We start from the raw sequence: 10,689 nt of genomic DNA on the forward strand, positions 1-10,689 counted from the left end.
CCCTGACAAAACGCAAGAAAGTGAGATGAATCCACATGAAGACACTACAGAACTCATTCCCTATCGATTTTCTTTAAATAGTAGTCAGATGAGGAGAAAAATGAATGAGTCTGTTTGGTCTGTGGAGTCTCTAGTCCCCTTTATCCCCCCTAAGGAGTGGCTGCTGCACAATGGCATGTTTGAGCCTGAAGTAACTGTTGAGGAAGATGAGCACTGTAGACACTCAAACCATAATGACAGAATGGTGGTCAAAGCTAGGAAAGAAAGGAGGCAGGCCATTGGGCTTTCATCTTCTGGCTCTGTTCCAGTGTCAGACAGCTGGCTCATTTTCAGTACCCCAGCTGAGAAGCAAAGCACACCACAGAAACCAGCCATGGAGAGTGAAATGGATTCCTTTGAAATGAGGGTACCACAGCAAGGCCACACCATAACGCTTTCAGGGAACAATCCCTTAGAGTCCCCAACTTATCAACAGAGTAAAATAAGTGTATCTACACCCCCTGAAGAGGATGTGGATGAAAATGGGTCTTCTGAACCAGAGGCTAATCTAAGCCCAAACCAGGATTTGCTTATTGTAAGTGAGCAGAGGGAGGAAAGCCCTGGCTCTCCTGAGCAGGAAGATACTCTCCTCTTGAACTCTGCAGATGGGGAGAAAATTTCACCTACAGGCCAGGTGATTGTCCAAAATGATGTGGACACCGGGACTGAAGATGGCACATGTGGGACTGAAGATGGAGCATGTGGGAGCAAAGAAGTCAGTCAACTGCCAATTGAGCAATTGTGCGTGCCAGTAGCTGACCCGAAGATAACTGAAGTGTCTCCTTCAAAGAGACATCTGGTGGACTGTGGCATCCAGTGTAATAAATTACAAGAGTGTACCTGTGGAGAATTGAAGGGCTGCATAGGACCAAACAGAAAGTATCATTTTAAAAATCCAGGTGATTTACATCTTCATTCAACAATGAGGGTTTGTTGTTGGGGTTTTTTTTTTCTTGTTGTTGCATACCGCTTTTACTTTTGTCTCATAGGTATGAAGAAAGCAAACCATGGCAATGCTGAAGGACTCATGATGAATGGGCATGTGCAGAAAAACCTGAAGAGGCATGGTCAGTGGAGAAACAAAGGTTCAGGTAATGCATGTAATGCGGACCGGTTGTAGGTAGTACAGCATCCCATCAGGTCACATCTCAATTCTGTGATTTGGAGGCTCATATTCTGAATGTTGTTCGTTTTGTGAAATGTAAGTCATTCTTACAAATTTGTAAATGATGTGAAAATGCAAACAAAAACAAACCAGAAAATGTATTAATTGAAAGAGCATTTTCAAATTGTATAGGCAAAGCAAGTTTATTTATATAGCACATTTTCATAAAAAGATCATTCAAAGTGCTTAACACAATACACATAGATGGCTAAAACAGCATTTAGTGTATACAGATAAAACATTAGAATGCAAGTTGGATAAAACACAACGGCACAAGTAGATGCCTAGTACTTGAAGTAGAGCTGTGGCTGATTGTGGATTCCCAGTTCTAATTATACTTTGTACCCCTTTACTTCTGTCTACACAAAACAAACCTGACTTCAGAGGAGGTTATACGTTCTTCTAGGAATAAGAAATACCAGTGTGTACAGAGTCGGCTAAACGGCACAATGAAGTCAGTTGGTCATTGGGTAATAGATGAAAATATAAAAGCAGGTAAAGTGCAATACTGCGTGGAATTAAGAAACATTAAAAGTAGTGGGAAAAAAAAGTCTTCAGCTTAGTTAGGCTCCCAGTGAGGCAGATCTAAGTTTTCATGGGAGCTGGTTCCAGCTGTGGTCAGCATTGTGGTTAAATGCAATTTCACCTTGTTTAGTTCAAACTCTGGGCACCACTAGCTGACCAGTACCTGCAGATCTGAGACACCTACCAGGCTTGCACTCAGCAAACATGTCTCAGTAAACTGTAGGACAGTGCAGTTGTAGTTTGACTAATCATTAGATGTGCACTTGAGACCTGTAAGAAGAGCACAGGAAAAAAACTACACCTCTAATGTGAAATAACTATTCAGTGTGCAGCATTTATTTATTTATTTATTTTTTTTTTTTTGGGAAACAGAATCCCCACTATAGAGAAGCACAGTAGCCAACAGGAAGCCTACAATGGATATGGTGGCAGACTTGGGAAATCTAAAGGTGAGAATTGCAGCTTCATCTCTGGTGGTGTGATGATGATCCTGTGGGGCAGAATGCTGATTTAACTGAGGCGTTCATACCATCCAAAGCCTAGAGTAAAATTTTAATAATGGTGGAAGACTTGAATGTTGGTGCAAAACAAACATCTACACAAATTGATGAAACTGTTTGCTAAAGGGTTAACACTTTATACCACCTATTTTTCTGCCTAATAAAACCAAATTTCACCACAAACGGTTTCTATTTAATATAATTTTCAAATAGCAACCCCTTTCACTCTAATTTGCAGCCTGGACTGATACTGATCCCAGTACTTTTCCACTAGAAAGCAGAAATTAAGCCTAGATGTGCCGCGAAGGCAAGTTCACTGTCAGTCACCTGACTGTTTATAGTAGTTGTGCATTACAGTCTGCAGTAAGTTTTAGCATTAATCTCTCACCAGATGGCGTCATCATCTTTCATACAGATGTACATTTAGGAAAATGCTACCAAATTTCATTACACTCTAAAACTGATTCTGCTTTTCACTCACTAACCTGCATCATGTATTAATGGCTTAACAGAAGTAAACGGGTTTTCTTTGCATTAAAAATGTTTGTTGCTTCTTCCAGGTGGAAATGGAAGAAATCCACGGTGCTGAACACTGACCACACTCTACAAGATGCTAGGTTTTAAAGAATCAATTAAAATCTATTTCAATAAATGTTTTGTGTATGTCACAAGTGGTGGTGTTTTTAAATACATATTTCCAGGTTTGGTTTTTGGCTGTTTTTACTCAGAACCTGCCAGTTAGAATTCCTGTAGGAATACTAATTCCCTCAGGACATGAACTGTAACTTGAGAGAGTTGAATTTTTAAAACGAGACAAGCTGGGACAATACCCGAACTCTGACTTTGCCCTATCCTGCAGCCTTTTTAGAAGTACAGGTACTAATATTGAGTAAAGGAAATAAATAATCTTACAGTCCTCTGGTATTACGTGTTTGAAATGTATTATGTAATTGAAGTTCAAATATGTATTTGACAATTAAGATGATACAAAGGAACAGATTTGTTATCTTGTGTTTTGCTGTATCTGGTGCACCTTGATTAAACCTGAATGCAAATGAACCCTGAATCAGAGTGATCATTTCTCAGCTGCTGTGACTGTACTCCTTGAAAATATCACAAAGGAGTTAAAGTATGTTATCTAATATACATGGTGCAGCAGCAGTTTAATTGGAAGACAAAGGAGGTAAAGAAGTTGAGACCCAAAAGAACCCAATTTGTAAGGTGAACTAACAAAATGGCTGACAATATCTAAAGCATCACAAAGAAACATTTCCTGTACAATGATCAAGAGTAGAACAGTAAAGGAGAGGCTGTAGTGCAAGTAACTGGCAAAAGTACAGACTGGCTGCAGTGTAGGCTAGATAGAGTAAAACCACAAGTTTAGATGCGTTCATTTCTTTGAAAATGAGACAAACTGGGGTGAGACCAAACAGTCCTGAGAGGTCATAAGTCCTTGCCAAGCCGGACAATCTCATCCAGGAGGAAGTCTATGTCTTCTTGCTGTGTCGCTGGATTGGAGAACACACACCTGAAGAAATTGACTTTGGCTCTGAAAGGCTGATAACCAATCAGAACAGAGCCCTTCTCCATCATTCTGCGTTTGACTTGAGGAGCCACCTGTAGGCACAAAAGAATATGAACCTTTTTCTTTATCCTGTCAGTCACTTTTTATTCATTTTAATGTGTATAAAGTTAGTCCAACTGAACCACTGTGATGTTCTGAACTGACCTGATGGAGTCTTTTATCTCTGTCAGGTCCAGGTGGCTGGCCTCTCAGACTGGGAGGGATGTACCAGAAACACACATTGCTGTGCTCCGGCTGTGTGAGAGGGGCAGGGGACAAATGTCCAGTAAGAAATGACTGCTGAGTTGGATAAATAAAAATAAATCTAAAAAGTAGAAGAAAAATAACTAAAATTCCAACTTAAAAAAAGAGCCAGATACTGCTGTATGCAACAAAAGTTACATTTGTAAAGTGAAAAGATGTAAATCCATCCTCTGCAGCAAACATGTTAAAATGAGCCTTTCAACTGTTAATGCAGTTTTTATTTCATCAACTTAAAAACAAATGTTTGAACACCCTCTTAGGTTAGTACAAGAAGTTTAAATGCATCATCTCAGGGAGAGTAGTTAGTGGTCTACAATACTTTAAATTACTTTGAAAAGTAAAAGCTTTATAGATGTATAGGATGCGTATAACTGTTTTAAGAGAATTTCATAGATGTGTAGTCAATAAAACATAAAACAAATCTTTTCTAATCTAGACATCAGATGGCTTTTAATTAACCATTTTCAAAAAAAAGTTGGGATGCTGTGTATATTGCAAATAAAAAACAGAATGAAATGTTTTGAAAACTCCTTGTCATGGGTGGTTCCTGATTTCCTTTTTAGAGGCTTTTATTTTTTAGACTTCCTGTCTGTCCCTATCTCACCTGCCTCAGCTTTACACTGCTCATTATTCACCCGTGGCTTGTTACCTCATGCCTATAAAGAAAGTCACTTCCCGTTTTAGGGGTAGCCGCAGCGACAACTTGCATGTTAACATTTGGCACGTGTTTTACGCCAGATACCCTTTCTGACACAACCCTGATGTGAACCTGGGCTGTAGCGGCGAAAGGGCTGCGCCTTAACCACTAGCCTACCAGGGACGGCTGCTTGTTAGCTCATGCCTATACAATCTGAAATTGTGCTGTTGTTTTCCCCTCACCTATTTGCTCAGTCACCTGCTCACTGGTTCTCTCCTGAGTGCTCTCATTTGTGTACAGAGCTGTTTTCCTGTAGAGGACTACATCATACTCACCCTCTTACCCATCTTCACCTGCAAGGGGGAACTCATATCATTCACCGGCTCATTTACCTGCCTGGTGTGCTATCACCTGCAAAGAAAATGCTAAACCCACCTGAATACTCACCAGCATGGTGCCTCATCCTCTTGCAAAGAATCCACAGCATACAAACCTGGTCACTTACATTCTATAAGAGGAAGCAACCTCTTATCTGTGGGTACAAGAAGCACCTTGCTGAAATATTTTCTCATCTCTGCATCTCCATACTCAACTGTCATTTATATCTTAGGATGATCAGAAATGTTACCACTGTGGGGTGCAAGTCCTCTATTCTACTGCCTGTGACTTCTCTTCCATTGCTGCCTCCTGGTCCACCACTCTGGCCCCAGATTGGCATTGCCCCATAATCAATCCCCACAATAAACCTTTTAACTCACTACTGTTCTCCAGTCTTTATACAAACATGGCACCCCATGATCAAATGCTGAACTGGCCTGCCTATAGACCAATAAAATCAGCTTTCAAAGTCATGAAAAAATAAGGAGTATTCTGTGCTCTGAAATGCTGGGGTTGTGTTGGGTGAAGACTCTGAGACCATATCCAATTGCAGTAATTTAACAAAACACCTACTAAGCAAGCATAAACTTGCAGAAAAATCACAATTTCAGTGTTGCCTGCAGTCTGCAAGCTTATTAAGCTAACAGCTAATAGCCTAGCTTAGCTGTGATGCTCTGTCCAGTGCAGCAGCTGCATGGTTCGTGTGTGGCTGTTATCTTAACTCCCTCACTTCTCTCTCCCTCAACCAACTATGGTCGGTTCACACCTGGTCCACCACATTCACTGTTTATGTACTGCTACTTGTGTCATTGTTTAATACTGAGGCAGCAGCATTCATGTTATTTATTTAAAAAAATAGAAATGTGGCTGTAAATTTGCATCTGTGCTCAGTCTTATGAGTGCCCCTAAAAACAAATGTAAGCATAGAGCTCTGTGCACTGTCATTTTTCTAACATTACAGTGTTGGGGGGAGATGTTATGTTAAGGATGGCTCCAGTGTCATCAAGCCATGCTTTCTGCCCTGCCCGAAAAATCCTGAACTCAGAAATGATGAATAACTGTTTAATGGTCTAACTCTACAATTCAGCACTACATAGTTCTCAGTCATTCCACATGTTTTCACCAACCATTTTTTAACATGTATGTGTTTAGAAACAAGTCATTGATTTTCCTTTACCCCAACTTTGAAAGAAGAGATGATATAACACAGGGTAAAAATGTAAACATTGCAAACATTCCAAATCACTGCATTCTGTTGTGACTTACATTTTACATAGAATCCCAACATTTTAGGAACTGGCGTTGTAGATGTCTAGATGTATTATATCCATTTAATACTCCAACCACTGTAAAGTTCAATCACCCCGCCATGCTATCACTATGCACCTTTGACATCCTTTCAAGGTCTATGACACAACGGGGACACTGTGTCACCATCAGTAATTTTAATATAAAACAATAATTTGAAATATTTCAAAAAAAAAAAAAGTGTGAAAACCAGCTTTACTTTATTTTGAAAGACCAGTTCAAAGTCTGTCCTCCTCTGCAGCTGATCATACAGATATTCAGCATTGTCTAAGCATTTGTTGACCTGAGATCCAAAGCCCTCCGAGCCCTGAGAGAGACAAACATCACACAAAAGGAGTAGACAAATTACTGAAAAATGAAAACAGTGCTAAACCGAGCAGCACCTTTTCATGTAAAATTTAGGCACATTTAGTAGACACACATAGCACCAAAACAAAATTTTCAGTCTCAATCACTGTCCAGTAAATTTTAAAACTTGGATGTTTTTGACCAGTGGTCTCTATTCATTTAACTGTGTGTGGACTCTACAGGACTGTGGTGACATGCACAAGTTAAATGAAATAAGACGACCTGATTTATTTGGTCATCACTGGAACCAACCTGAAATTCACTCGATTGTTTGTTCCTTGTTCACAATGTGTTCAATCTACTTCAGCCTGTTCCAGATTGCTTGAAACTGAACCACGAGCAGGGTTATGAAAACAGTTATCAAAATCTAAACTAAGTTGGTTATATCCTGATGCACGTGTGCACCTGTTTTGGTAAGTGCACAGAATTATATTAACTGAGTTGTAAGCCACCAGCCACCAAAAATAAGATTTAGTGACAAAACCGCAGAGAGGAAGTCTCTGAAATTAAGAGAAAGGTGACTCCGTCAAAGAGAGCTGTACTTAAAACAGAGCAGGTACCTGCGTCAAAATTAAAGGGAAGAGTGAAAATAGTTTAACCTAATCACACTGGAGTTTCACTGATAGTGTGTATGAATACCTTTGCCTTCCACATGAGCCAAAACTTAAAGGCATCAACATGTCGGCCACACTGGATGCTCTTATCTCCAGTATCATAGCTCATATTGTAGGGTTTGTCTGTCTGGAAGAGGTACTCAGCTCCAAACGCATTGCATTCCTGTAAGAGACCCTGCAGAGGAGAAAGGCATGGAACACTGCAGCAAGAGACAGCTGGCAATTAGACATAGAGGAGATGTAGGGGGAGGCGTATGGGGTGACAGACTGATGAATACAAGAACAATAATAAAATGCCGAGGTTCAGATCCCAACATCATAAAATAATAAATACCACAAAAAGATTAATGCCATCAACCCTAATCAGATTTCAAAAGCCAAAGAGCACATGTTTTCAAAAGTGAAACAAAAAAACAAAACAAAACAAATAAAAGCACTTTAAAATCTGTATGCTGCTGGACAGAGAGCCAGTGAAGTGAGGCAAGATTAGGACTTAAATGACTTCATTTTCAAGTGTTGGTCAAAAGATGAGCAGCAGCATTTTGGACCAGCTGAAGTCAAATGAGAGAGGACAGACAAACTCCAGTGTAAAGTACCTTGCAGTAGTCCAAACTGGAGCTGATACAGGCATGAATTATCTTAAAACCATTAAACAAAAGGAAAAGCTAGCTCTAACAGCAGAGCTGATCCACTTAAAATTGAGGGCATTATAAAAAATCACTCCAAACTTTTTCACATATGGTTTTATGAAGTTGGCCAAAGGGCAACAGCGTTACCCACTGTGCCACCGTGCTGCCTGAGTAATCTCTATTTATAATTTTGTTATTTACTGTAAAAATGTAGTTTGAATGAGATGTCTGTGTTTGCAGTACACTGCAGCCTGTGTAAATGCAGCATATATATAAAAAAAAGGAATGGGCCCAGAACTGAGCCTTGTGGGACCCCAGATGTGAGAGGAGCATTGGAAGACAAAAACTTGCCAATGCTCACCAAAAATCTCTTTTTAGACTGGTATGATTCAAACCAGCATGTTGTCAAAGACAGCAATAAGACCTAACACCACCCAAATCTCAGCATCTCAGCTGAAAAAGTCAACAGCTAAAAAAAGATCATTAAAAACTCTTTAAAGAGCAGATTCAATGCTATGATGTGCCTTAAAACCAGAATGAGTTTTTCATAGATGCCATTTGCATCCAGAAAGGACTGTAATTGCACAACAACAACATTCTCAAGGATTTTGGATCAAAATGGTAATTTAGAGATTGATCTAAAATTTGAGCATACAGAGGGGTCCAAATTTGGTTTTTACTCTTTCTTTTGCTGTCTGACCTACTGATGCTAACCATTTCAGATCATTACACCTGTGAGTGTAACACTTTAAAGTGGTTTTTCCATTATAGGAACCTACCAAAATGTGTCGTGCCAGGGACATATAGCCCCCAACAACATAGCTCCTAGGATAACTCGGGTACTCAAACCCCTCCACCACAATAAGATGGTTTGGTTGGATGGCCATCCAACCAAATAATATAGCGTACTTCTTTTGCAATGTGCACTAGATTGTAGAGAAAAGGATAATTTCTTACTCTTTTCTTGACCAGAATGGCAGAGCACTGTAGAGGGACACCCATCATCTTGTGAGGATTCCAGGTGACAGACGAAGCTCTGAAAACAATCAAACGTAACAATTTCATAATGGCTGACTGACTGGCACCCTACTGCGTATTAGACCTGTCAGCTCAAAGGGGAAACAGTGAGATCGAGATCACCAGACAGACCGATACTTTCAGATACTTTAAAGCGGGCCCTGTTTTTTATAAAGGATAATTCGTCGTAACCAGATACTGCTAACCAGCATGACATTTTACACACCGTAATGGACACGACTAATTTGTGATGAGCTGCAATATGATTGATGTTGTGAAAAATAACTAGACAATGATTTATAGAAAGGACAACAGTTCAAAGAGGAATTTTTAGTCATTTGAACCAACCAGTTGATTTGGTGTTTGCTAACCATGTCAGCAGTGTTTTAATATACAAGCTGAATTCACAGTGGGTTGTTGGGTCATGGGTTTGGTAGTTGTCTCCCACAGAAACTCTCAGAGAGTACAACAAAATGCTGTGTTTTGTGGCTTGAAGCAGTTACCGTTCAATGCCCTGTAGTTTCATCTTGTGTCTGTCTGACATCAGCAGGCCTCCGCCCCAGGCAGCCTGCAGGGATAGAAATTTTAAAACGCAATGTTTCTCTCCTTGATCATCACACAAGCACTCCCCACTGAGAATAGGATTGATAGTCATAAAATACTGTATTCGTACTCTCAGAACACAGACGCACCCTTGAACCCACAAACTGAAGCTGGGTGTTCATCACAGGACTCCAATGCACATTCCATCACATTCACTCAGAACTTCTCCTTAGTGTGTTTTGATATGCTTTATTCACAAGTAATTTGTAAATATAATCCTATAAAATATTTAGTGTCCTTTATTAAGGGTTCACATAGAGTATCGATGCAGTCTTGTTAGTCCTGCATGTCAGGTTATATGAATACACAAAATATTCAGTTGCATTTTGAATGTAAAATCTTATGACATTCAGATCGATACCATTATGGGAAAATAATTACAAGACAAGATATGATCACAGGACACCTATCAGTGCATCAACACAGTGGATTGGACATGCCACAACAGTTCATATAGCAAACAGCCAGCCATCTCTCTCATAGTGGGGAAACTGCTAGTGAGCATTTTTGTTGTCCCCATAACAATTACGTAAGTAACCATTTAGTTAATAAATAAATATAAATAAGTGAAAATCTAAAAAATATATAAATCTGTTTGTGCAGTGTCTATTAATCTAACACAAACCTGTAAATATGACAAACACATTGTATATACTATAAGCCACAACAGAAATATACAGTTGTCCTCTCTGATCCTGGTGTCCATCCACCATCAGAATCAGCCAGTTGTTTTATTCAATCATCAATATTGTTCATCCATCATATGTACAATATGTTGTCTACAGCTTCAACCACTTAGCATCTCTCATCTCCTTCTGGCTGAATATAATCCTTCAATTTTTTCTCTGTAAATTGCAAGGCTAAGGGTATGTCATGTGTTATACAGTTTTTAAAGCCAGCTGAAACTACTCTATTATAGCTGTGGCTTGTGCTGTATGAATAGAACTGACTTGTTTTTTGTTGTTGCCTGATGCCTGTGTATTGACTGAGTTGAGGGAACCAACATAGCATTTAAGAAGACCTTCTCAAACTTGAATATGTTTTATGTGATTAAATTGTCATAAACTTTTGTTTATATATTTGTCAGGGCCGCTCGGC

General features: G+C 39.5%; 3 protein-coding genes across 4 annotated transcripts in view; 2 read left to right on the plus strand and 1 right to left on the minus strand.

Annotated features, from left to right (window-relative positions):
- The window catches only part of buc (bucky ball), a 2,540-nt gene extending 2,516 nt beyond the window's left edge, over nucleotides 1-24 (plus strand). Inside the window, exon 4 of the mRNA XM_020585468.1 lies at nucleotides 18-24. Within this exon, the coding sequence (XP_020441124.1) occupies nucleotides 18-24 (7 nt within the window). The remainder of the gene's footprint in view (nucleotides 1-17) is intronic.
- Nucleotides 7-3,288, plus strand: LOC109951170 (uncharacterized). Of its 2 annotated transcripts, none has more exons than XM_020585489.1 (4): nucleotides 7-938; nucleotides 1,029-1,130; nucleotides 2,102-2,178; nucleotides 2,790-3,288. In XM_020585489.1, the coding sequence occupies exons 1-3, from the start codon at nucleotides 26-28 to the stop codon at nucleotides 2,113-2,115; spliced, it is 1,029 nt and encodes a 342-aa protein (XP_020441145.1). In that variant the 5' UTR covers nucleotides 7-25; the 3' UTR covers nucleotides 2,116-2,178; nucleotides 2,790-3,288. The 2 variants fall into 2 exon arrangements, with proteins under 2 accessions (XP_020441145.1, XP_020441147.1); XM_020585491.1 differs by having other exon boundaries at nucleotides 1,029-1,106.
- A 51-nt stretch (nucleotides 3,289-3,339) lies between these two features.
- The window catches only part of LOC109951171 (glutamate decarboxylase 1), a 28,798-nt gene continuing 21,448 nt past the window's right edge, over nucleotides 3,340-10,689 (minus strand). Inside the window, 6 exon segments of the mRNA XM_074527618.1 lie at nucleotides 3,340-3,846; nucleotides 3,959-4,048; nucleotides 6,580-6,687; nucleotides 7,368-7,517; nucleotides 8,929-9,007; nucleotides 9,492-9,556. Of these exon segments, the coding sequence (XP_074383719.1) occupies nucleotides 3,673-3,846; nucleotides 3,959-4,048; nucleotides 6,580-6,687; nucleotides 7,368-7,517; nucleotides 8,929-9,007; nucleotides 9,492-9,556 (666 nt within the window). The 3' untranslated portion in view covers nucleotides 3,340-3,672.

Source organism: Monopterus albus, unplaced genomic scaffold (genome assembly GCF_001952655.1).
Source record: "Monopterus albus unplaced genomic scaffold, M_albus_1.0 scaffold367.1, whole genome shotgun sequence".
Classification (NCBI taxonomy): domain Eukaryota; kingdom Metazoa; phylum Chordata; class Actinopteri; order Synbranchiformes; family Synbranchidae; genus Monopterus; species Monopterus albus.